A 26,358-nucleotide genomic window follows, 5' to 3' on the forward strand; every position below is an offset into this window, starting at 1 on the left:
GCTGTGGCTGCCCCATCCCTGGAGGGCTTCAAGGCCAGGTTGGACGGGGCTTGGAGCAACCTGGGCTGGTTGGAGATGACTAGATGGCCTTTAAGGGTCACTTCCAACCCAACCCATTCCATGATCCTCTGATAATGATTCTTTCTGCGGGAGATGCCCGTGTTGATGCAGCCCAGCACCCCGTTGGCTTTCCTTGCCCCAGCAGCACAACGTTCACTCATGTTGAGCTTGGTGTCCCCAGGACCCCCAGGTCCCTTTCCCCGGAGCTGCTCCCCAGCCAGGTGGATCCCAGCCTGTGCCACACTCCGGGATTGTGTGTTCCCAGGTGCAGGACCTTACACTTGTCCTTGCTGAATTCCATAAGGCTGTTGTTACCCGGCTCTTCCAGCCCACCCAGGCCTTCCTGCAGGGTGGCTCTCCCTTCCCAAGTGTCCACGTCCCCACCCAGTTTGGTGTCATCAGCAAACTTCACCAGGGCACACTTGATCCCATCACCCAGCTCACTCATGAACATATTAAGCAGCGTTGGGCCCAGTATCCATCCTTGGGGGACCCCACTTGTGACCGGTTGCCAGTTTGAGGAGGAGCTGTTGACCACCACCCTCCAGGTGTGGCCAGTCAAACCAGTCCCCCCCCCACCGCAGGGACCACTCATCTGGCCCATAACCCTTCGGTTTCTCTAGGGGGAGGCTGTGGGGAACCGTGACAGAAGCCTTGGAGAAATCCAGTAAACCACCTTGCTGCTCTTGCCTGGTCTGTAGGACACGGCGAGGGCCACCCAGTCCCACCAGTGACCCCTTCCTGGAGCGATGCTCTTGCCTGATCTGTGGGACACATTCTGGAACCCCCAGTCCCACCAGTGACTCCCACCATCACCCTGGAGTGACCAAACCCACCTGGAGCAATGCTCTTGCTTGGTCTGTAGGAAACAGCTGGGGACCTCCAGTCCCACCAGTGACCCCCACCATCACCCCAAAGTGAAGAACCTCCCCAGAGTGATGCTCTTGCCTGGCCTGTAGGACACGGCCAGGGCCTCCCAGCCCCGCTGTGACCCTCACCGTCACCCCAGAGTGACTGAATCTCTCCAGAGCGATGCTCTTGCCTGGTCTGTAGGACATGTCTGGAGACCTCCAGTCCCACCAGTGGCCATCACCCCGGAGTGACCAAACCCCCCTGGAGCTATGCTCTTGACTGGTCTGTAGGACACAACCAGCAACCCCCAGTCCCACCAGTGACTGCCACCATCACCCCAAAGTGAAGAACCCCCCTGCAGTGATGCTCTTGCCTGGTCTGTAGGACACGTTCTGGAACCCCCAGTCCCACCAGTGACCCCCACCATCACCCCAGAGTGACCCAACCCCCCTGGAGCAATGCTCTTGCCTGGTCTGTAGGACACAGCCAGAGCCCCCCAGTGCCACCAGTGCCCCCCACCACCACCCCAGAGCGAAGAACCCCCCCGGAGCGATGCTCTCTCCTGGGGACATCCCATCCCGGTGTCCGGCCGGCACAGGAGCACCCCCAGCCCCGCTCCGGGCTGGCTCCTGCCGTGTGGGAAGCGTGTCCTAAACCTGTCCTTCTCCGCGTGCTTGTGCGTATAAATAGTCACCGAGGCTTATTTATAATTAACCGTTCTTAAAGTCAGCTGCGAAAGACGGGGAAACGCGACTCCCTCTCGCCTGCGACCGAGACATTAAAATTTTAAGCAGCGATAAAACTCCCACACGCTCGGGAGGAGGAATTTAGATATATTTAAATATTTCTGCGTTTAAAAGGCTGCCACTGGGTTCGGCCGTGTTTTAGACGGGAGAATCCTCCCGGGTTCCTCCCAGGGCTCCCTGCGAGCCGGGATCCGTCCCCGTGTCCCACTGGCGGAGATGCTCTCCTGGATTTTTGGGTGGGATTTGCGCTGGGAGCGGGGAAGGAGCAGTCGCCGGTGGCCGATGGGGTGCCCCATCCTCATCCTCGCCGGTGGGATGCCCATGGGGCCGTGCCCCCCAGGGGATCCTTCCCATGGTGGGATAATGGGGGTCCCGCTGTCCCTTCCCGGGATAACGGTGGTCCCGCTGTCCCTCCCCGGGGTCCGATGGTTAAATAGACACCCGTCCCTGCCCGGTGCCGGCCATTCCCGGCCTCCCCCGAAGAGTCAGGGGGGCTCCGGCTCGGCCTTTCCGCTTTCTCCGGTAATTTGGAAATGAAAGGAGAGGCGCTGGGGCGGCCTGGAAATGGCTGGCTCCGGGGGGAACGCGCCGGCTGCGAGTTATATTTAATCCCGGTTGCTGTGGAGACCGGCTGGCTCTCGCCCGCTCCCAGGGGCTGAGTTTGCTCTCCAAAGTTCCCAAAGTGGTGCAGAACCCCCCGGCTCCAGCTGCCGGGGGGGGTCCCGGGTGGGGAGTCCCCCCTCCCCACCACCTCCTTGGCAACCTCCTTGGCCACCTCCCTGGGCACCTCTTTGGGCACCTCCATGGGCACCTCCTTGGCTGTCTCCTTGGCCGTCTCCTTGGGCACCTCTTTGGCCACCTCTTTGGCCACCTCCATGGGCACCTCCTTGGCCACCTCCTTGGCCATCTCCTTAGGCACCTCTTTGGCCACCTCCATGGGCACCTCCTTGGCCACCTCCTTGGCCATCTCCTTAGGCACCTCTTTGGCCACCTCCATGGGCACCTCCTTGGCCACCTCCTTGGCCATCTCCTTGGGCATCTCTTTGGGCACCTCCTTGGGCACCTCCATGGGCACCTCCTTCACCACCTCCTTGGCCACCTCCATGGCCACCTCCTTGGCCACCTCCTTGGCCACCTCCTTGGCCATCTCCTTGGGCACCTCTTTGGGCACCTCCTTGGGCACCTCCATGGCCACCTCCTTCACCACCTCCTTGGCCACGTCCATGGGCACCTCCTTGGCCACCACCGCGCCGCCCTGCGCCAGGCGCCTCAATTAGGGGGTTGGGAATAAGGAGTGGGCGACTGGTCGCCCATCGCGCAGCTTAGGCCGGGCTCTGGTTTGGGGTGCTGGGTGCCACCGCAGCGGGGTGCCCCTGTCAGCCACCCGGGACGTGGGGCTGCACCCCTCTGCGGCAGCCTCTGCGTCTCCTGGGGGGCTTCTGTGCTGCACAGGACCATCCTGAACTGCACAGGAGCATCCCGTGCTGCACAGGAGCATCCCCTCCTGCATCCCACAGGAGCATCCCGCCTTGCCCAGGACCATCCTGGGTTGCCCAGGAGCATCCTGCACTGCACAGGGTCATCCCGTGCTGCACAGGGTCGTCCCGCATCCCACGGGAGCATCCTGCACTGCACAGGACCACCCTGAGTTGCCCAGGACCATCCTGGAGTCACACAGGAGCATCCTGCATTGCCCAGGATCATCCTGTGTTGTTCAGGATCATTCCATGTTGTACAGGAACATCCTGCATCGCACAGGACCATCCTGAGTTGCCCAGGAACATCCTCCATTGCCCAGGACCATCCTGAGTGGCCCAGGAACATCCTCCATTGCCCAGGACCATCCTGAGTTGCCCAGGATCGTCCCACATTGCCCAGGACCATCCCCTGTTCATAGGACCATCCTGCATTGCCCAGGACCATCCTGAGTCCCACAGGACCATCCTGAGATGCTCGGGAGCATCCTGCTTTGCCCAGGATCATCCTCCATTGCCCAGGGCCATTCTGCATTGCTCAGGATCATCCTGAGTTGCCCAGGACCATCCCCTGTTCATAGGACCATCCTGCATTGCCCATCCTGAGTCCCACAGGACCATTCTGAGTTGCCCAGGATCATCCCACATTGCCCAGGACCATCCTGAGTTGCACAGGATCATCCTGCGTTGCCCAGGATCATCCCATGTTCATAGGACCATCCTGCATTGCCCATCCTGAGTCCCACAGGACCATCCTGAGTTGCTCGGGAGCATCCTGCTTTGCCCGGGATCATCCCACATTGCACAGGACCGTCCTGAGTTCATAGGATCATCCTGCATTGCCCAGGAGCATCCTGAGTCCCACAGGACCATCCTGCATTGCTCAGGATCATCCTGCGTTGCCCAGGACCATCCCATGTTGCCCAGGACCATCCCCTGTTCATAGGACCATCCTGCATTGCCCAGCACCATCCTGTGTCCCGCAGGACCATCCTGTGTCTCCCGGGGTCATCCCGCATTGCCCAGGACTGTCCCGCGTTGCCCAAGACTGTCCAATGTTCACAGGACCATCCTGCCTCGCTCAGGACCATCCCGATTTGCCGGTCCCAGAGCCGCCGTGTGCTGAGCTGGGCTAACAGTGCTGCTGGGGACAATTCTGGGGTTTTTGGGGCAAACTGCCCCGCTGCCCGCCCAGTGCCCGCAGCGCCAGGGGAGCACCCGGCTCCTGCTCTGCCCCCGCTCTCCTCCGGGGAGACCCGCCCCGGCTGAGGCTCTCTAATCAAGCTGTACACATTAATTACGGGCTGAAAAGGCAGGTAACGTGTCAATTAGCGTGGAAGATGACGGGCCCCTTCTGTCTTCCCCCCCCGCTGTGGACCCCGCACTTCTGCCGGGGTGGGTATTCCCGGTCTCCAGCTGCATCCATCCCTTCCTCCTGGCAGCAGTGCCGGGGGCTGGCGCGGCTGAGGCCGGCGAGCTCGGTGCACCCACCCCGGCCCCTGCCCGGCCTGGCGCGGGGGTCATGCCCCCACCCAAGTTGCTCCCATCGGCAGCAAACCCTCAGGGAAGACCCCGGTGTCCTGTGGGTCCTTGGGTCCCCCCGGGCGGGTGCTCGCTGGGGATGGGGGTTTTGGGGTGGCCCTGAGCACAGGAGGGTGGTGCAGGCAGGGCAGGCAGGGAGAGCTGTGCAGGCAGGGCAGTGCAGGCAGGGCAATGCAGGCGGGGCAGGGCAGTCAGGGCTATGTGCAGGCAGGGCAGTGCAGGCAGGGCAGGCAGGGCAATGCAGGCAGGGCAGGGCAGTGCAGGCAGGGCTCAGGGCAGGCAGGGCAATGCAGGCAGGGCTCAGGGCAGGCAGGGCAGTGCAGGCAGGGCAGTGCAGGCAGGGCTCAGGGCAAGGCAGGCAGTGCAGGCAGGGCTGTGTGCAGGCAGGGCAGTGCAGGCAGAGCTCAGGGCAGGCAGGGCAATGCAGGCAGGGCAGGGCAGTGCAGGCAGGGCAGGCAGTGCAGGCAGGGCTGTGTGCAGGCAGGGCAGCGAAGGCAGGGCAGGGCAGGCAGGGCTCAGTGCAGGCAGGGCAGACCCCCTGCCTCCCTCCCCGGCGTGGAGCCCTGGCGGCAGTGGGGCGGTGGGATCTGGCGAGGGGAGGGATGGGCTGGGAACGGGGCTGGATTCCCCGGCTCCCCGTAACCCCGGCTCCTCCGTCGCCCTGCCTGCTGTCTTTTCCCTTTCCCGTTCATCCATTGAAGGGACCATGCTGGTGATTGGAACAACTTCCCAGCCTCCCGGGGCTGGGAGGGGGGCATAGCTGTGCCCACCGCGGCGAAGCCGTTTGGTGACAGGGCTGGTGACGCCGCTGCGGCACGGTGGATGGCACCGACGGGTGGGTTTGGCGTCCCACCCCCATCCCCGACAGGGACCCCCATGGAGCCAGGATCCCATGGTGAAAGGACCCCCACGGCACAGGGACCCCCATGGAGCAGGGACCCCCATGGAGCAGGGACCCCCATGGCACAGAGACTCCCCCAGAGCAGGCCCCGGGCAGGACCCCCATGGCACAGGGCCCCCAACGGCACAGGGACCCCAGAGCAGAGACCCCCATGGATCAGGGACCCCCACAGCACAGGGACCCCCATGGTGCAGGGACCCTCATGGCACAGGGACCCCTATGGAGCAGTGACCCCATGGCACAGGGACCCCAGAGCAGGACCCCCATGGTGAAGGGACCCCCACGGCACAGGGACTCCCATGGCAGAGGGACTCCCCCGGAGCAGGACCCCAGAGCAAGACCCCCATGGACCAGGGACCCCCCTGGCACAGGGACCCCAGAGCAGAACCCCATGGAGCAGGGACCCCTATGGAGCAGAGACCCCATGGCGCAGGGACCCTAGAGCAGGACCGCCATGGAGTAGGGACCCCCACGGCACAGGGACCCCCATGGCAGAGGGACTCCCCCAGAGCAGGACCCCAGAGCAAGACCCCCATGGAGCAGAGACCCCCATGGCACAGGGACCCCCATGGTGCAGGGACCCCAGAGCAGGACCCCCATGGTGAAGCGACCCCCATGCAGCAGGGACCCCTATGGAGCAGGGACCCCCACGGCACAGGGACTCCCCCGGTGCAGGACCCCAGAGCAGGACCCCCATGGTGAAGGGACCCCCATGGTGAAGGGACCCCCATGGCGCAGGGACTACCCTGGAGCAGGACCCCAGGCAGGACCCCCATGGCACAGGGACCCCCACGGCACAGGGACCCCCATGACACAGGGACCCCTATGGAGCAGGGACCCCCATGGCGCAGGGACCCCTACGGCACAGGGACCCCCATGGCACAGGGACCCCTATGGAGCAGGGACCCCCGCGGCGCAGGGACCCCCACGGCACAGGGACCCCCATGGCGCAGGCTCCACCATCGCGGGGCTGGGCCCCCCCCGGGGTGCTGATGCTCGGACCGGGGGGGGACAACCCGGCTGCTCTGCCCGTAAGCCCAGCTTGGTGCACCCCCCCAGCAGGTCCCCCCCTCTTCTCTTTCACCCTCCCGGTGGCGGTGACACCCCCACACACACATACCCCGATAACCGAGGGCTGGGGAGTCCCGGAGTGGTCCCCCCCCCTTCCCCCCCCCCAAGCCACCAGCCCTCTCATTAGCTGTTCCGCTGAATAATTGACGAGGGCTCATTAGAGGCAGAGCTGCTTCAATAACCAACTTTGCCTTACTCAGGCTAAAAGTTTAATTTTCCAGCGCCGCGAGCTGGGAGAGGTGCCAGCCCCCCCCGCCGTCCCCGTCCCCCCCCCATCCCTCTCCCCGGCGGCTCCCCGGTGAGAGCCCGCAGAACCGCCCCCCCCCCTCCCCGGGGCACTCAATGCAAGCGCTGGTGCGGGTGTGGGATGGAGCGGGGTGGGGGGGTCCCAGCATGGGGGGGGGGGTGTCAGTGTGGGGGTGTCGGTGTGGGGGAAGCACTTGCAGGGGGGGGAAGACACCTTCCCCCCCCCCCCCCAACATCCCGCCAGCATCTCTCCTCGCCGGGGCGCTTCGTCCTCCCCACGCGTCCTCCTGCGCTCCCTCGGTTTTGGGTGGGGGGGGGGGGGGGCGGGTCGGACGGGGACCTGCTGGGGGGGCCCCTGCACTGCGCTAATTAATTAATTAATTGCCGAAGTCATGGCGTCATATCAAATAAGGCGGGCGGGTGCTGGGAGGCGGCTGTGGGGCCACTGGGCGGTGGCGGCTGGTGGCCCGCGAGGCCGGCGTGGGCGTCGGGGCCGGGGGCGGTTTCACCCTCTGCGCTCACACACACGCTTTTACTTATTCCATAATTTTTTTTGCGGGGCGGGGGGGGGACAGACACGCGGCTTCCAGCCGGTTCCGCTCCCGGGAGCTGTGCTCCGCTGCTCGGCCGATGCTCCCCAACCCCTCCTCTGCCGTGCCGTCACCCATCGCTGGGAGCCAGAAATATGATAAATCTCTGGATTTTATCAATGCCGTCAATTTTTTTTTTTTTTTTTTTTTAATTTTTTTTATACCTCAAATGCAAACGAGCGTCACGGAGAGAAGACAGGTCCCTTGTAAATGTGACTGCGGGGATGCTCTCAAGGGAGCCTCATCCCGTCTCTCCAGCTAAAATATATACGTTTGAGCGCTATAAATATGTGCAAATAGAGAGGCGCTAATTTAATCCCGGGTTCTGCTTTCCCGGCGAGACCCTGCAGCCCGACGCCTTCCCGGGATGGGGGCCGACGGACCGTGACTCCCCCCCAGCCTGGCCAGCCGACCCCGAGGAGGCGAGCCCCGTGGCCAACAGCCCCCCCCCCCGGGAGGGGATGCCACCGGGGTGCCAACTCGGGGGCGTGCATCTGCTTTTGGGGGAAAAAGAGGTGAAAAGGAGGTTTCCGCCCGAGCTGCAGCCCCCCGAGGTTGTGCCCGCTCTGGTCCGTGCCCCCCACGTGGCGATGGATGGATGTGGCACGGGGATGTGGGGGGCTGCTGGGGTCTCTGGGTGCCGCAGCTTGGCCGGGGGGCAGAGCATCCCTGCCAGGGGGGGGATGCGGATCCACAAGGTTGGGATGCGGAGACCCCAAATGCTGAGGTGTGGTGACACCAGGTGCTGCAGGCACATGGGGTGGGGACACGGTGACCCCAAAGGCTGCAGCATTTCGGATGTGGTGACCCCAAAGGCTGTAGATGTGGTGACACCAGGTGCTGCAGACATGTGGTGACCCCAAATACTGCAGATACGGTGTCAGGATGCGGTGACCCCAAATGCTGAGGTGTGGTGACACCAGGTGCTGCAGAGACACGGTGTTGGGTCACGGTGACCCCAAAGGCTGCAGCATTTGGGATGTGGTGACCCCAAAGGCTGTAGATGTGGTGACACCAGGTGCTGCAGACATGTGGTGACCCCAAATACTGCAGATACGGTGTCAGGATGCGGTGACCCCAAATGCTGAGGTGTGGTGACACCAGGTGCTGCAGAGACACGGTGTTGGGTCACGGTGACCCCAAAGGCTGCAGCATTTGGGATGTGGTGACCCCAAAGGCTGTAGATGTGGTGACACCAGGTGCTGCAGACACGTGGTGACCCCAAATACTGCAGATACGGTGTCAGGACGTGGTGACCCCAAAGGCTGAGGTGTGGTGACACCAGGTGCTGCAGAGACACGGAGTTGGGTCGTGGTGACCCCAAAGGCTGCAGCATTTGGGATGTGGTGACACCAAGAACTGCAGACACGTGGTGACCCCAGATACTGCAGATATGGTGTCAGGATGTGGTGACCCCAAATGCTGAGGTGTGGTGCCACCAGGTGCTGCAGGCACACGGTGTGGGGACACGGTGACCCCAAAGGCTGTAGCGTTTCGGATGTGGTGACCCCCAAGGCTGCAGATGTGCAGGGTTGGGATGTGGTGACCCCAAGTGCTGTAGATGTGGTGACACCAGGTGCTGCAGACACGCGGTGTCCCCAAATGCTGTAGATGCAGGGTTGGGACGTGGTGACCCCAAATACTGAGGATAGAGCATCAGGACGTGGTGACCCCAAACGCTGAGGTGTGGTGACACCAGGTGCTGCAGAGACACGGAGTTGGGTCATGGTGACCCCAAAGGCTGCAGCATTTGGGATGTGGTGACCCCAAAGGCTGTAGATGTGGTGACACCAGGTGCTGCAGACACGTGGTGACCCCAAATACTGCAGATACGGTGTCGGGACGTGGTGACCCCAAAGGCTGAGGTGTGGTGACACCAGGTGCTGCAGAGACACGGAGTTGGGTCGTGGTGACCCCAAAGGCTGCAGCATTTGGGATGTGGTGGCCAGGGGTTCCCTGGCCAGCTGTCCCCAGCTCCGGGCTGCCTTGGCAGGATCCGGCACGGTTCGGCAGCACCCGGCCACCTCCCGCCACCCCCCGTCCCCGCCGCCGTCTGTTCCCCTCTTCCCGACAGCCTCTATTTTGGTAGGGACGAGTGTTAAAAATACACCGGGCTCCCACACGGGCTCCGCGGCAGCAGCCAAGTTGCCATCACGACTCGGATGCCGGCCACTCGCCTGCCAGCGCCGGGGAAGGAGGGGACGGCAGTGCCAGCCCCCCCGGGTGTCACCGCCAGCCCCGGCTCGGCTCCCCTGGGGATGGGCAGCATCGTCCTGCCCGGTGGCAATGGCAGGATCCGTCCCCAAGCCCTGGGGTCACTCGCCCGGGGTCTGGTGCGGCGGCAGCGACTCCCACCCTGCCGGATGCCGGGATCTGGCGCGGGACCCTGGCATCGGGATCGCGCTGCCTGCAGTGACCGGGGTGGCTTCGGTCCGGTGACGTGGTGGCGCCACGTGGCTCCTCTCCCTCCTTCTCCTCGCCTCCTCTGTTTCTCCCCAAGTCCATAAATCCTCCCGGAGATCCGTCTCCAGCGCTCAGCACCGGCGCAAGCGTTCCCGCATGGGCAAACCCGGTGCCGGTGCCATCCCTCGCCGCGCCGGTGCCATCCCTCGCTGCGCCGGGGGTGGTTATGGCACAGCAAGGAGGGGGGAAAACCGATATTTAGAGCCCAGAAATTAAGGCTGGAAAAGCCCCCGCTCCAGCCGTCAGCGGGAAATCTGGGAAATTTTACCCTGGAGAAACCGGAGGGAGGATTTTTTCCTGAGGGGGGAAGGTGGGCCATGCCGGCGCGGTGCGGTGCCGTGCCGTGCCGTGCCGTGCGCGGTGGTTGCCCCCGGCTGCCGGGGGTACCCCGGTGACATTAGATGTTTATTAGTGGCTTTGTGGCAGGGAGGCTGGCCCCCCCGCTCCGGCCCCCCCCGGCGGTTTCTCCATGGATAATCCATCCTGGCTTCTCCCTGTATTTGTGTAATTGTATATCTAAAATAACAGCAGCGTATCGTTTGTTACGGATATTCTGTATTAGCTTTGCCTTGCGGGGGGGCTGGGGGCTGTGCTCCGCACACGGCCCCGCTCCCACCCCCCCGGCACATCTGGGACCAGCCCCATCCCGCTGCAGCGCTCCGGGGGCCGGATCCGGCATCCTGCCCTGCCGTGTTGCCGGGGGGGCCCAGCTGGGGGATGCCCGGGGATGCTGCGGGATACTCCGGGATGCTGCGGGATGCCCAGGGATGCTGTGGGATACCCTGGGATGCTGCGGGATGCCTAGGGATGCTGTGGGATGCCCCGGAATGTTGTGGGATACACCGGGATGCTATGGGATACCCTGGGATGCTGTGGGATACCCTGGGATGCTGCGGGATGCCCAGGGACGCTGTGGGATGCCCCGGGATGTTGTGGGATACACCGGGATGCTATGGGATACTCCGGGATGCTGCGGGATGCCCAGGGATGCTGTGGGATACCCTGGGATGCTGCGGGATGCCTAGGGATGCTGTGGGATGCCCCGGAATGTTGTGGGATACACCGGGATGCTATGGGATACCCTGGGATGCTGTGGGATACCCTGGGATGCTGCGGGATGCCCAGGGACGCTGTGGGATGCCCCGGGATGTTGTGGGATACACCGGGATGCTATGGGATACCCTGGGATGCTGCGGGATGCCCAGGGATGCTGTGGGATACCCTGGGATGCTGCGGGATGCCTAGGGATGCTGTGGGATGCCCCGGGATGTTGTGGGATACACCGGGATGCTATGGGATACCCTGGGATGCTGTGGGATACACTGGGATGCTGTGGGATACCCTGGGATGCTGCGGGATGCCCAGGGATGCTGTGGGATGCCCCAGGATGTTGTGGGATACACCAGAGTACTATGGGATACCCTGGGATGTTGTGGGGTACCCTGGGATTCTGCAGGATGCCCAGGGATGCTATGGGATACCCTGGGATGCTGCGGGATGCCTAGGGATGCTGTGGGATGCCCCGGGATGTTGTGGGATACACCGGGATGCTATGGGATACCCTGGGATGCTGCAGGATGCCCAGGGATGCTGTGGGATACCCTGGGATGCTGCAGGATGCCCAGGGATGCTGTGGGATGCCCCAGGATGTTGCGGGATACTGTGGGATTCTGTAGAATGTCCAGGGATGCTGTGGATGCCCTGGGATGCTGTGGTATGCTCTGGACTGCTGTGGGATACGCCGGGATGCCGTGGAATGCCCAGGGACACTACAGGATGCCCTGGGATGCTGCGGAATACTCTGGGGTGCTGCAGGATGCCTTGGGATGCTGCAGGATACCCCGGGATGCTGCGGGGTGCCCCGGGATGCTGCAGGATGCCTGGGATGCTGCAGGATGCTATGGGATTCTTCAGGATGCCCTGGGATCCTGTGGGATGCCCTGGAATGCTGTGGGATACCCCAGGGTGCTGTGGGACGCCCAGGGATGCTGCGCGATACTGTGGGATACCCTGGGATGTTGTGGGATACTGTGGGATTCTGTAGGATGTTCAGGGATGCTGTGGGATGTCCCTGGATTCTGTGGGATATCCTAGGATGCTGCGGGATGCTGTGGGATTTTGTGGGATGCCCTGGGATGTTGGAGGATGCCCCTGGGATGCTGTGGGATACCCCAGGATGCTGCGGGATTCTGCGGGATGCCCCAGGAGGCTGTGGGATACTCTGGGATGCCGTGGGATGCCCAGGGATGCTGTGGGATGCTGCAGGATGCCTGGGATGCTGCGGGATGCTGTTGGATTCTGCCGGATGCCCTGGAATGCTGTGGGATACTTTGGGATACTGCGAGTTGTCCAGCAATGCTGTGGGATGCCCAGGGATGCTGCAGGATGCTGTGGAGTTCTGTGGGATGCCCAGGGATGCTGTGGGATGCCCTGGGATGCTGCGGGATGCTGTGGGATTCTGCAGGATGCCCTGGAATGCTGTGGGGTACCCCAGGATGCTGTGGGATGACCCGGGATGCTGCAGGCTATGCCAGGATTCTGTGGGATAGCCCAGCATGCTGTGGCATGCCCAGGGATGCTGCGGGATACTGTGGGATTCTGCAGAATGTCCAGGGATGCTGTGGGATGCCCCAGGATGCTGTGGGATTCTGCAGGATGCCCTGGGATGCTGCAGGATGCCTGGGATGCTGCGGGATGCTGTGGGATGCTGCAGGATAAGCCCGGATTCTGTGGGATACCCCAGCATGCTGCAGGATGCTGTGGGGATTCTGCGGGATGCCCTGGGATGCTGTGGGATGCCCCGGGATGCCGTGGGATGCCCCGGGATGCCGTGGGATGCCCTGGGATGCTGCAGGATGCCCAGGGATGCTTCAGGATACTGTGGGATTCTGCAGAGTGTCCAGGGATGCTGCGGGATGCCCTGGGATGCTGTGGGATGCCCCTGGGATGCTGCAGGATGGTCCAGGATGCTGCAGGATTCTGTGGGACACCCCAGGATGCTGTGGGATTCTGCGGGATGCCCTGGGTTGCTGCGGGATGCCCTGGGATGCTGTGGAGTACCCCAGGATGCTGCGGGATGTCCTGGGATGCTGTGGGATGACCTGGGATGCTGCGGGATGCCCTGGGATGCTGCGGGATGATGCAGGATGCCCAAGGATGCCCAAGGATGCCGTGGGATGCTCTGGGATGCTGTGGGATGACACGGGATGCTGCAGGATGCCCTGGGATGCTGCGGGATGCCCTGGGATGCTGTGGGATGACAAGGGATGCTGCAGGATGCCCTGGGATGCTGCTGGATGCCCTGGGATACTGTGGGATGACAAGGGATGCTGCAGGATGCCCTGGGATGCTGCAGGATGCCCTGGGATGCTGTGGGATGCCTCGGGATGCTGTGGGGTGCCCTGGGATGCTGCGGGATGCCCTGGGATGCTGGGGAACGCTTGCCCCCAGCCCTCAACCTCCCTCCCTGCGGGGATGGGGCCGGGCTGGGAGCATCCCGCGCAGCCCCGGAGCCACCTCCTCCCTCCCCGCCGCGCTGCCGGGCCTGGCCGCTCGGCAAAAAGCGATCAGCAGAAGTGATTTGTGGCGGAGTTCTTGGGAGACCCCGGGGGGAGAGCGGCGGCAGCCGCACGCTGCAGCATTTTAAACCACATCCCTCATCTGTGCAGATTAATCCATTACGCCTTCCCGGGAAGAGCAGCAGAGTCTGCGGCTTCGGGTCTAGTTATTTATTTTATTTTTTTTATTTATTTTTTTCCGAGTGCTGGGTAACTTCGCCGGGTTTTGCGTAGCTGCCGGTGGGAGCCGAGCGGCCCCCTCCCCTCGCCGTAAGGCAGCCGGCGTATTCCCGGGGCTCATCCCAGCCTTTTCAGGTTTCCCTTTTCCCAAAGCAGGCTGGCTTGGCTGGTGGGGGCTGAGGAGGCGGCAGAGGCAGCGAGAGGCTGCGAGGTGCCGTCCCGAGCTGCCGCGCGGGCTGGGAGCATCCGTGTGCCGGCATCCCCCGGCGCCGCGGCAGGGAAAAAACCGCTGCGCTTGAGCTGCTTCTATTTTATTTAAAGACTCGGACACTTCCTCAGCTCTTTCTTCAAATTATTTTCTTGGGGGGAGGGGGGGGGAAATAAATAAATAATAATACTGCTGTTGTGGTGCATAAGCCCTGGCCGCGGTGGCTCCCTTCCCCCAGCCCCAGCAGCGGAGGAGGAGGAGGAGGAGGAGGAAGGGAAGACACGTTCTTGGCAGCTCTGGCTCCTCATTTTCCCCTCCCGGCACGGTGCTGGAGACGCTGGCGATGCCGGACTGATGCCGTGCTGGAGCCGTGCCAGCCTGGCAGGAGGAGGAGGAGGAGGAGGAGGAGATGCGTCTCTGCTCCTTCCTCCCGCTCACAGCCAGGGCCCGTCAGGGTGCAGCCCATGCCGGCTCTTTTTGGGGGTCCGGGAGCTGGGGGGCTGCCACCGAAAGCCTGTCCCCCCCCACTCTGCCCACCCCTTGGGGCTGGAGGGGGGTCCCCTCTCCCCAGGGACCTGCCTGTGCCCCCCCCTCCCGCCCCGGCAGCACCACGGGAGGGTCCGGGTGCTCCTGGGGTGGTCCCGGGTGGGGGGAGCCTCCCCCCCCGCCCCCCCCAGCTCCCCAGCCACAACACGCTTCGTTACCGGGCTGATGGTTCCCAGCTCCTTAACGAAGATCGCTGGCTCGCCCACTCTCCCCGCCCCGCGTTTTGCCGCGTTTCCGAAAATCTTCCTTTCCTGCCCCATTTTTTCCAGGCGGAGGGTGTCAATGCCACCGAAGTTGGCGGGGGGGGACACGGGCAGGGATAGGGGGTCCCAGCCCGGGGGGGGGCCACAGGCAGGGCTGGGGCTGGCAGCTGCCTGCAGTGTCCCGGCAGCAAAATTCCTGCCACATTCCCTGGAAATGTTTCGCTTCCCTCGGAGACAGCGCGGAGTGGAAAAAAAAGGGGGAAAAGGGTTTTTTGCCTGACACCGGGCTCTGCAGCTGCAGTGACAGAGGGGACAGGGGGTGGGTTGGGTGGGGGGGACACGGGTGGGACGGGGATGGGGAGTGGGATCGGGCAGGGAAGGGGGTGAGAATGGGGATGGGGACGGGGATACGACAGGGACAGGAATGGGGACAGGGACAGGGACAATGATAGGGATGGGAATGGGAATGGGGACAAGGATGGGGACAGGGACAGGAAGGGGGATGTGATAGGGATGGGAATGGGGACAAGGATGGGGACAGGGATGGGGATGTGATAGGGATGGGAATGGGAATGGGGACAGGGATGGGAATGGGGACAAGGATGGGGACAGGGACAGGGATGCGATAGGGATGGGAATGGGGACAGGGACAAGAATGGGGACAGGGGCAGGGATGGGGATGGGGACAGGGACACGTCCCCCTGGATTGCCGTCTGGCTCCCTCCCTCCCCCTGGCTACTGCAGGGCCCGCGAGCAGCCGGGGACCCCCAGCGGTCCCTGAGGTGGGGATGGGGACCCCACTGGTCCCCACAGCTGGGCTTGGGGACACCACCATTCCCAGCCGGGGGGGTCCTGCAGGCTCCCTCCCCTATAGCCCCCCCCCCCCCCTCCTGCCATCGCACCCCCTCCCCCAGTGCGGGGGTTTAGTTTCGAGTGCTGCAAATGCCCCGTTTTAATCGCGGGCGAAAAGGCTGCGCGGGGGGACCCGGGGTTTCACCGCGTCCTTCTCGCCCTCCGCGCCGGCGCCCTGCGGTGAGGGGGGGCTCGGGGGGGGGGGGCAGCTCGGTAAGGGGAGACACCAGCACTTTGGAAGTTATTAATTAATCAATTGCTTTAGCGAGAACCAGCCTCCTTTCCTGGCTCTGGTGCTGTGGTTGCGTGCGATGCTGGCAGTGTGGTGCCACCGGTGTGGTGACACTGGTGTGGTGACACTGTGGGTGCGGTGACACCGGTGCGGTGCTGGCGGTGTCACCATCACCGGAATCTTTCCCGGGGTGTTCCCGGCCGGAGCAGGGCAGCACTTTGTCCCTGCCACCTCTGTGGGCACCGAGATGGTGGGCACCGAGCTGTGCCCCCCTCCCCCCCAGTCCTGGCAACCCGGCGAGTGCCACCGCCCCAACCATGCGGTGCCAAAACTGGTCACCCGGTCCCTGGCACGGCCATCGGACCTCGGCAACACCGGGGATGGGTGTCACTCCCAAAGTGCTGTGCGGCCACCATCCCCCCCGGCCTCGCCGGCAAGGTCAGGGCTGCCATCCTCATCCTCATCCTCATGGGCACGCCGGTGTCCCCGCTCGGTGGTGACACGTTCCGCCGTGCCACACAAATGGCTCCAGCGCTCCGGCGGCCGCTGATGTCATTCCCGGCGGTTCATTAATAAGGGATTATGTAAAATGGAATTAATAATGCAGGATGTGCCAGTTTAATCACCTGTGCCGCCACCGGCAGCGCTTTGCCGAAGGGGAGCCCGGGGGGGGGTCACCCCGGTTTGCAGCTGGGGAAACGGAGTCCCCTGCTCGTCCCCGTGTCCCCATCCCTGATGGCTCTTCCCCATCCCCGTGTCCCCATCCCTGGTGGCTCTGCCCCCGCCTGGCCCCGTGGAGCTCGTCCCTGTGTCCCCGTCCCTGATGGCTCTTCACCTGCTCGTCCCTGTGTCCCCATCCCTGCTGGCTCTTCCCCTGCTCCTCCCTGTGTCCCCATCCCTGCTGGCTCTTCCCCTTTTGTCCCTGTGTCCCCATCCCTAATGGCTCTTCCCCCTGCTTGTCCCCATGTCCCCATCCCTGATGGCTCTTCCCCTGCTTGTCCCCATGTCCCCATCCCTGATGGCTCTTCCCCTGCTCCTCCCTGTGTCCCCATCCCTGATGGCTCTGCCCCTTTTGTCCCCTCATCCCCATCCCTGATGGCTCCTCCCTTTTTGTCCCCATGTCCCCATCCCTGATGGCTCTTCCCGTGCTCCTCCCTGTGTCCCCATCCCTGATGGCTCTGCCCCTTTTGTCCCCTCATCCCCATCCCTGATGGCTCCTCCCTTTTTGTCCCCATGTCCCCATCCCTGATGGCTCTTCCCCTGCTCCTCCGTGTGTCCCCATCCCTGATGCTCTTCCCTTTTTGTCCCTGTGTCCCCATCCCTGATGGCTCTTCCCTCGCTTGTCCCCATGTCCCCATCCCTGATGGCTCTTCCCTTGCTGGTCCCCATGGAGCTCGTCCCTGTGTCCCCATCCCTGGTGGCCCCAGGACTGTCCCAGGCTCTTCGTGTCCCCAGTGCCGGGGAAGTGCCACCGTGGGGGCCCTCCCGTGTCCCAGGAGCTGGTGGCATCCCGCCTGTGCTCGGGTGGCCCCTTTCGTCCCCGAAACACTCCTTGCGGGTGACGTCCCCGGCAGCGGCAGGCGGGGTGACGGCTGGCCTCCCCCCGGCGCCTCACCCTCCTCTTCCTCCTCTTCCTCCCGCAGGCATCGAGTGTCCCCGGGGGGCGCGGAACCTGCCGGGGCTGGTGCAGGAGGGCGAGCCCTTCAGCGAGGAGGCCACGCACTTCACCAAGGAGCTGGTGCTGCAGCGGGAGGTAGGGGCTGCGCGGGGGGCGGGGGGGACACGCCGGGGACACCCAGAGCGTCCCCGGGTGGCTGCGCCCGGTCCATAGATCGCCGCGGGGCTGTGTTTGCTCTGGCTCTGAATCGGCCCTCGCTGGGGGCACCAGGGGGGGAGCGATGGGCAGCTGCTCCTGGAGGGGGACAGCTCGCCTGTTTTATTTTTTTATTATTTTATTTTATTTTATTTTATTTTATTTTATTTTATTTTATTTTATTTTATTTTATTTTATTTTATTTTATTCTATTTTATTTTATTCTATTTTATTCTATTTTTAATTTTAAAATTTTTTAAATTTTTTTTTACTTATTTTACTTTACTTTTATTTTTTATATATTTTAATTTTTATTTTATTTTTATGTTTTTATTTTATTTTTTGTTTTATTTTATTATTTCATTTTTTATATGTTTTAATTTTATTTTATTTGTTATCACTTTCTTTTCTTTTTTCTTTTCCTTTCTTTTCTTTTCTTTTCCTTTCTTTCTTTTCTTTTTTTCTTTTCTTTTTTCTTTTCTTTTTTCTTTTCTTTTCTTTTCTTTTCTTTTCTTTTCTTTTCTTTTCTTTTCTTTTCTTTTCTTTTCTTTTCTTTTCTTTTCTTTTCTTTTCTTTTCTTTTCTTTTCTTTTCTTTCTTTCCCTTCCTTTCCTTTCCTTTCCTTTTCTTATTTTACTTTATTTTATTTTATTTTATTTTATTTTATTTTATTTTATTTTATTTTATTTTATTTTATTTTATCTGTTTCCTTTGATTATTTTGGGTGGAAACCACTGTTGACTCACTGCTCCGGTGACGATGGTGGCAGTGGCCCAGCCGCGCTGCCGTTGGCTGGCGTGGCCCTGCCTTCGCACTCCGCCGCCCCACCAGTCCCACACCAAGGAGCACTGGGGAGGACTGGGGAGGGCTGGGGAGGGCTGGGCGTCTCCCACTCTCCCTGCTTCCACATCTGCATCCCCGGGGAGCGATGCTGCCGGATTGGGGATGGAGTGGCATGGTGCCCAGGGTGGGTCTGGCTTGGCAGAGGGGGCCACATCCCGCTGGGTGCTGGGGGGTGGCTGCAGGTGTCCCGGCAAAGCCAGGAAAGTGGGAGGGAGGTTGGTGCTGCCTTGAGGGCGAGTGGGATCGAGCGGGATCGAGTGGGACTGAGGGCACCCTCAGCCAGTTTGCGGATGACACCAAGCTGAGTGGTGCGGTGACACGCCGGGGGGACGGGATGGCATCCAGAGGGACCCTGACAGGCTGGAGAAGGGGGTCCCTGTGACCCCCATGGGGTCCAAGCAGGCCCAGTGCAGGGTCCTGCCCCTGGGTGGGGGCAGCCCCCGGTGCCAGCCCGGGCTGGGGATGGAGGGATGGAGAGCAGCCCTGAGAGAAGGGGTGCACAGCGGGCGCATGGCAGGGGGGATGCGCAGGGGATGCAGGGGGGATGCAAGGGAATGCACGGGGGATGCAGGGGGGATGCACATGGGATACAGGGGGGATGCAGGGGGGATGCACAGAGGATGCAGGGGGGATGCGCAGGGAATGCGGGGGGATGCATGGTAGATGTGTGGTGGATACTCAACAGATGCAGGGTGGATGCACAGCAGAAGCGCGGCAGAAGCACGGCAGATGCACAGCAGGTGCAGGGTGGATGCACATGGGATACAGGGTGGATGCACAAGGATGCAGGGTGGATGCAGGATGGATGCCCAGGGGATGCAGGGGGGATGCAGGGCAGATGCAAGGGAATGCACGGGGGATGCAGGGGGGATGCACGTGGGATACAGGGGGGATGCACAGAGGGTGCAGGGTGGATGCGCAGGGGATGCAGGGGGGATGTGCAGGGGATGCTCAGAGGATGCAGGGGAGTGCACAGGGGATGCATGGGGGATGCGCAGGGGATGCAGGGGGGATGCATGGTAGATGTGTGGTAGATACTCAACAGATGCAGGGTGGATGCACAGCAGAAGCGCGGCAGAAGCACGGCAGATGCACAGCAGGTGCAGGGTGGATGCACATGGGATACAGGGTGGATGCACAAGGATGCAGGGTGGATGCAGGATGAATGCCCAGGGGATGCAGGGGGGATGCTCAGAGGATGCAGGATGGATGCCCAGGGCATGCAGGGTGGATGCTCAGCAGGTGCAGGGTGGATGCACAGGGGATGCAGGGGGGATGCTCAGAGGATGCAGGATGGATGCCCAGGGCATGCAGGGTGGATGCTCAGCAGGTGCAGGGTGGCTGCACAGGGGATGCAGGATGGATGCACAGGGGATGCAGGGTGGATGCACAGCAGATGCAGGATGGATGCCCGGGGATGGCGGGTGGGTGCCCGGGGGATGCAGGGGGGATGCTCAGAGGATACAGGGTGGATGCACAGGGGATGCAATGTGGATGCACAGGGGATGCAGGATGGATGCTCAGCAGCTGCAGGGTGATGCACGGGGGACGCAGAGCGGATGCCCAGGGGATGCCCAGGGGATGCAGGAGGGATGCATGGTAGACGTGTGGTGGATACTCAACAGATGCAGGGTGGATGCACAGCAGAAGCGCGGCAGATGCACAGCAGATGCACAGCGGGTGCGGGGTGGATGGCCGGGGATGCCAGGTGGATGCACAGGGATGCACAGGGGATGCAGGGTGGATGCACAGGGATGCAGGATGGATGCAGGGCGGATGCTCAGAGGCTGCTCAGAGGATGCAGGATGGATGCAGGGCGGATGCTCAGAGGATGCTCAGAGGATGCAGGGGGGATGCACAGGGGATGCAGGGGGGATGCTCAGAGGATGCAGGGGGGATGCACAGGGGATGCAGGGGGGATGCTTGGAGGATGCAGGGGGGACGCTCAGAGGATGCAGAGGGGATGCAGGGAGGATGCTCAGAGGATGAAGGGGGGATGCAGGGGGGGATGCTCAGGGGATGCAGGGGGGGATGCTCAGGGGATGCAGGGGGGATGCAGGGGGTATGCTCAGAGGATGCAGGGGGGATGCAGGGGGGATGCTCGGAGGATGCAGGGGGGATGCACAGGGGATGCAGGGGGGATGCTCGGAGGATGCAGGGGGGATGCACAGGGGATGCAGGGGGGATGCTCGGAGGATGCAGGGGGGATGCTCGGAGGATGCAGGGAGGACACTCAGAGGATGCAGGGGGGATGCAGGGAGGATGCTCAGAGGATGAAGGGGGGATGCAGGGGGGGATGCTCAGAGGATGCAGGGGGGATGCAGGGGGGACGCTCAGAGGATGCAGGGGGGATGCAGGGGGGGTGCACAGGGGATGCAGGGGGGATGCTCAGAGGATGCAGGGGGGATGCACAGGGGATGCAGGGGGGATGCTCGGAGGATGCAGGGGGGATGCACAGGGGATGCAGGGGGGATGCAGGGAGGATGCTCAGAGGATGAAGGGGGGATGCAGGGGGGGATGCTCAGAGGATGCAGGGGGGGATGCTCAGAGGATGCAGGGGGGATGCAGGGGGGACGCTCAGAGGATGCAGGGGGGATGCAGGGGGGGATGCTCAGAGGACGGAGGGTGATGCCCAGAGGCGGTGTGGGGTTGCACAGCAGCAGCCCAGCGGATGCGGGGGCGAGGTGAGAGGGATGCCCCGCGGCTGCCCGGTGGCAGATGCAGAGGGGCTGGATGCGCGGCGGGTGCGTAGCCGATGCCTGATGGGTGCAGGGTGGGCGAATGCCGGAGCTGCCGCGGCACCAGCGCGGGGCCCGTGGGCCGGCCGGCTGCTGGCAGTGCCGCAGGGCCCTCCTCGGCGGGAGCGGCCGGCGACCTTGCATGGCCTCCGCTAATAATAATTACATAAATTGCCCTGCAGGGGAGCGGCTTTATCTTCTCAGCTGACAAAAAAACTGAAAATTACTTTCTTTTGATCTTCTGAAGGAGAAAGTACCCGGGCGCCTGGCGAGCTGCGTGCCGGCGTTCCCGGCAGGGCAGCTCGCAGCAGCGCTGGGTGCTGTTTTGGGCTTTTCCTGCCCATTTTTCTGGGGGAACGCGAGTGCCGCGGCCGCATCCTGCCCGGGGTTGGGGGGCCGAGGCCGGGTGGGGGCTGCCGAGCATGCAAAGGGCTTCGCCTCCGCCTCCCCCTTGGCTTTAATGCGCTCTCATTAAGGTCTCTCGATACCGAAACCCACTAACTCGGGCGACTTCCCCGATGGAAGCTTCTGTGTCACCGGAGCGCGATATCCATTTTGTGTAATTACGCCGTGATTCATAATTTCAATATGGGATAAAAAAAAAAAAAAAAAAAAGTAAAAATGCCCTCCGCAGCCTTCAGCCGTCTCCCGGAGCGACTGTCGAGAGAAAACTCGGCAATTTATGCACAGATGACTTCGCTCTTCCCCGCTCCCACCCCGGCCCTTCGCCGCCTTTACACCCTGGCACCGGTGCTGCCAGTAATCCCTCGCTCCGGTTAAATTACCCGTCGTTACCGAACGCCTTCGCCTCCTCCCCACCGTGGCCAAGGGGGTTCGGGGGGGTGCAGAGGCTCAGCCCTCCCGCCTCAATCTTTGCCCCCTTTGGGATGGTGGGATCCGGCAGGGCGCTGGGTGCCGGTGCGGTGCCGTGAGCGGGTGCCGCGGATCCGGCACAGGGGTTCCTCCACCGGCTCCTGTGGAAACGGAGCCGGGGGGGGGGGTGCCCTTCGCTTTTGGGGGGGTTTAAGTAAAGGAGACCCTCCCCCGGGCAAGCGGGGGGGGTCCTGGTGTGGGGTACGGACCAGCTGCGGTGCCAGCGTGGGGCTGCGTGTGGAGAGGTGGCGCCTTCATCTTGCCCCGTCTTGGGGGACTGGGGCAGGAATGGGGGGGTCTGGGGCAGGAATGGGGGGGCAGGAGCCGGGAGCTGGGGCAAATAAGCTGCTGTCTCCCTGGCGGAGCGTGGGCAGGGCGATGCAGCGAGGGGTTTCGCCACTCGTGCACTCTGTGGCCTGGGTTGCCCTGGCCTCCTCCTCCTCCTCTTCCTCCTTGCCCTCCTCCTCCTCCTCCTGCCCAGTGTCGCCTCCTCTGCTTGAGTCAACGATGGGGGTGTGGATGCAGCTGTAGCTGCAGATGCAGATGTGGGCACGGATGCAGATGTGGCTGTGGGTGCAGCTGTAGCTGCGGGTTCAGCTGTGGCTGCGGATGCAGATGTGGATGCGGACGCAGATGTGGATGCGGACGCAGATGACGCTGTGGATGTAGATGGGGGCACAAATGCAGATGTGGCTGCAGATGCAGTGGGGTCCGTGGATGTAGGTGTGAGCACAGATGCAGTTTTGGCCATGGATGCAGGTGTGGATATGGATGGAGATGTGGGCATGGATGAAGATGTGGATGCGGATTCAGATGTGGATGCAGATGCAGATGTGGGCACGGATGTAGGTGCAGACACAGATGCAGATGTGGGCATGGATGCAGCTGTGGGCACAGATACAGTTGTGTCCATGGATGCAGATGTGGGCACAGATGCAGATGTGGCAGTGGATGCAGATGTGGCCGTGGACGCAGACACAGACGCAGATGCAGATGTGGCAGTGGATGCAGATGTGGCAGTGGATGCAGATGTGGGCACAGATGCAGATGTGGCCGTGGACGCAGATGCAGACACAGATGCAGATGTGGCAGTGGATGCAGATGTGGCAGTGGATGCAGATGCAGACACAGATGCAGATGTGGCAGTGGATGCAGATGTGGGCACAGATGCAGATGTGGCTGCGGGCGCAGGGCAATGCAGCCGGCTGTGGGGCTCGGGAGCGGCGAGAGCCTGCGCCCACCCGAAACGCCGCAGGTTGGTGGGCGCAGGGACATGGGGCTGTGGGGACACGGGGATGTGGGGACACAGGGATGCAGGGACACGGGGACAGGACAGGCATCTCCGTCCCTGCTCAGCATCTTGCGGCGTGCGTCCGGCTGCTGTAAACTGCTGACCCGCGTCCCAGGGGCACGGCTCTGCTTCCTCAGCGCATCCTGGAGGCTCCGGCTCTGCCGGCGCTGCCCGCCCCGCACCAGCCAGCGCCTGTCACATCCCATTACCCTTGCTCGCCCGCCTGCCTGTGCCGGGGGGGGGTCCTGCCCACCTCTGCCGTCGTGGCCCCCCCCAGCACCTCCCAGCCCTGCGGGGAAGGGGGGGGTCCTGAGCCCCTGGGTGCTCACACGCCGGTAATGGGGGGCAGAGGGGGTGCCGGGGGCAACCGGGACGGCACAGCGCGGTCGCCTGCCCTGCCGCCAGCGGCTCCGCTGCCCCCCCCGGGCTGTGTTTCTCCTTCCTGCGCCGACCCCGTCAGTGTTTCGCCCCATCTGGGCCTGGATGCACGTGGAATTTCGATGGGGGCTCTAACAAAGCCGCAGCTGCCGGCTCGCCGCTGCCCGGCTCTGGGCGCTGGCGGGCACCGGGGAGGGGGGGATTCCATGCTCCGGCCGGCTCCTGCGTGTGTCCCCCGAAGCAGCCAGGCCTGAGGTGGGGTGGCAGTGATGGGACGGTCCCCTCCCGTGATGCCGTGGCACATGGCGGTGGCTCACCCTGCTCCTCCCGGTTGTGCCGGGCATCGCCGGGGCGGGAGGAGGGCGATGGCGGCAGCACCGGGGCGGTTGGGCTTGGCCGGCGCCGTGGGCACAGCTGCGGGTCACCCCTTGCTGCTGGTTTTCATCGGGGCTGGCCAGGCGCTGCCGGGGGTCCCGGGCGACAGGGAAGGGTCTGGTTTGGCTTAGTCAGCAGCTTGCAAAGCCGGCGTGGCACAGCATGGCACGGCACGGCACGGCACACCACGGCACGGCACACCATGGCACGGCACGGCACGGCCAGGAGGCGTGGGGCACTGGCGCTGCCCTCCCGGCTCTGCGTTTTGGGGTGCAGATGGGGTGATGCAGGGGAGCAGGGGGTCAGGACCCGAAACATCCCTCGGGGACATCCCGGCGCACGGCACCCGGCTGGCAGCGGGGCAGGGGTCTGCCCCTACCCCTCTGCCCGGGGGCCATGGCTGGAGGGACCCCTGCCCCCCCCCAGATTCCACGCTCCCCGTGGGGTGCAGCAGCCAAGTGCCCCGAGACTGCGGTGGCTTCGTCCCTCCTCCGAGGACGGCGGCGCAATGGGGTGACGTGAATAAGTGACGCGTCCCCCCGGGGGAGGGTTAAAGCGCTGCCACCCCAGGGAGCTGCCGGGGGCCGGGGGGGGACGCGATGGGCACCTTCATTTGGGGTTTGCCCCGGGTGGCTCCTGCCACGGTGTCCCCTCGCCCTGTGTGGTGATGCCACCCCCGGCGTGGCTTTGGGGTTCGGTGGCCGCCCACGCTCCCGCTTGTCCCCAGAGTCCATGGGGCTCTTGAACCGTGGCAGCCCCCTCCTGGGGGGCAGGGGGGTGGGGTGGCAGCCCCCCCCCCCGCCCCAACCCGCTCTGAGGGTCCGGGGGGGTGCTATCCCTGTCTGCAGCCCTGCTGCTTGCCTGGAGCTGGGGGGGGTCCCGGGGTGTTGCGCGGAGGGTCTCGGGGGGGGGGGGGGGGGGGGGGTGATTCCCTTCGGTTTCCATGGCAACCGGGTGATGGGGACATCCCCCATCTTCCCTCCATCCAACGGATGGGGCTGCCCGGTGGGGAGCTGGGGCGGGGGGCGGGTCACAGCTCCAGACCCCCCCTCTCCCGCGTCACCCTCCCTGCAAAACCCCCTCTGGTGCCGTAATCCTGGGAAATGGGCCCAAAACGTCCCCCGTGCCCCAGGACGCTGCGTGTGCTACACTGCCTGCGCCAGCCCCTGCCACCCCTTGTCACCCCCTGCCACCCCCTGTCACCCCCTGTCAGCCCCTGTCACCCCCTGCCAGCCTCCCCCAGCCCCTGTCACCCCCCGCCACCCCTTGTCCCCCCCTGCCAGCCTCCCCCAGCCACTGTCACCCCCTGCCAGCCCCTGCCAGGTCCCCAAGTCCCCCCAGCTCTTGCCAGATCCTGCCAGCCCCTGGCACCCCCTGCCACCCTCTGCCAGCCCCCCTCCAAGCCCCTGCCCTGTCCCCAGGTTCCTCCAGCCCCTGCCACCACCCCCCAGCTTCTGCCAGCCCCCCCAGCCTCTGCCAGCTCCCCCTGCCACCCCCTGCCACCCCCTGCCATTTTGTCCCCATCCTCCCGGCCACCGGTATGTGCCAGGTCCATAAAATCCTGGGTTAAACTCTGGAGTCCTCCAGGAGCTGAGCAAAAGGAGCTTTTTATTCTTTATTCCCCTTTTTATTTTCTTTTTTCCTCACCTCCTTCCCCTGTGCGCTTCAAAGGCGGGGTGTCAGTGCAGGGAGCAGGGGACGGGGACAGGAGGTGACACAGCGGGGACGGGGACAGGAGGTGACAGCAGGGACAAGCCCCAAGGAGGGGGTTTGCTCCTCGGTGTGTCCCGGCGGGGGCGGGGGGGGGGGGGGGTTGGCAGGCGATGGCACCCGGCTCTGTGCCTGCGGGTGCGCGCTCACACCCTGTCCCCAAACGCGTGTCACCCCCCGGGGACGGGGCTGGCCTGTGTCCATGGAGTCCCCGCGCCGGGACGGCGCAATGGCACGGGACCAGCCGCCCCCGGCCCCGCTCACCGCGGCGCAGCAGCGGGAGTGAGGTGGGAAGCCACGCTGGCAGAGCTGTGCCGTGCTGTGCCGTGCCATGCCATGTTGTTCCATGCCGTGCCGTGCCATGCTGTGCCATGCCATGCCGTGCCATGCTGTGCCATGCCGTGCCGTGGCATGTTATGTCATGTTGTGCCGTGCCATGCCATACTGTGCTGTGCCATGCCACGTTATGCCGTGGTGTACCATGCCATGCCATGCTGTGCCATCCACAGTGCCGTGTTGTGCCGTGCCATGCCGTGTTGTGCCGTGCCATGCCATGCTGTGCCGTGCTATGCCATAGTGTACCATGTCATGACGTGCCGTGCCATGCCGTGCCA

The 26,358-nt window shown here is 63.4% G+C and overlaps 2 protein-coding genes across 2 annotated transcripts in view; one reads left to right on the top strand and one right to left on the bottom strand.

The window, feature by feature from the left end:
• The window catches only part of LOC141738011 (filamin-C-like), a 236,211-nt gene that overhangs the window by 137,020 nt on the left and 72,833 nt on the right, over positions 1-26,358 (bottom strand). The gene's annotated exons all lie outside the window — the stretch shown is intronic.
• The window catches only part of SND1 (staphylococcal nuclease and tudor domain containing 1), a 145,615-nt gene that overhangs the window by 96,052 nt on the left and 23,205 nt on the right, over positions 1-26,358 (top strand). The window contains exon 16 of the mRNA XM_074573113.1: positions 17,368-17,477. Coding sequence (XP_074429214.1) covers positions 17,368-17,477 — 110 coding nt within the window. The remainder of the gene's footprint in view (positions 1-17,367; positions 17,478-26,358) is intronic.

This window comes from Larus michahellis, chromosome 1, assembly GCF_964199755.1.
Source record: "Larus michahellis chromosome 1, bLarMic1.1, whole genome shotgun sequence".
NCBI lineage: Eukaryota > Metazoa > Chordata > Aves > Charadriiformes > Laridae > Larus > Larus michahellis.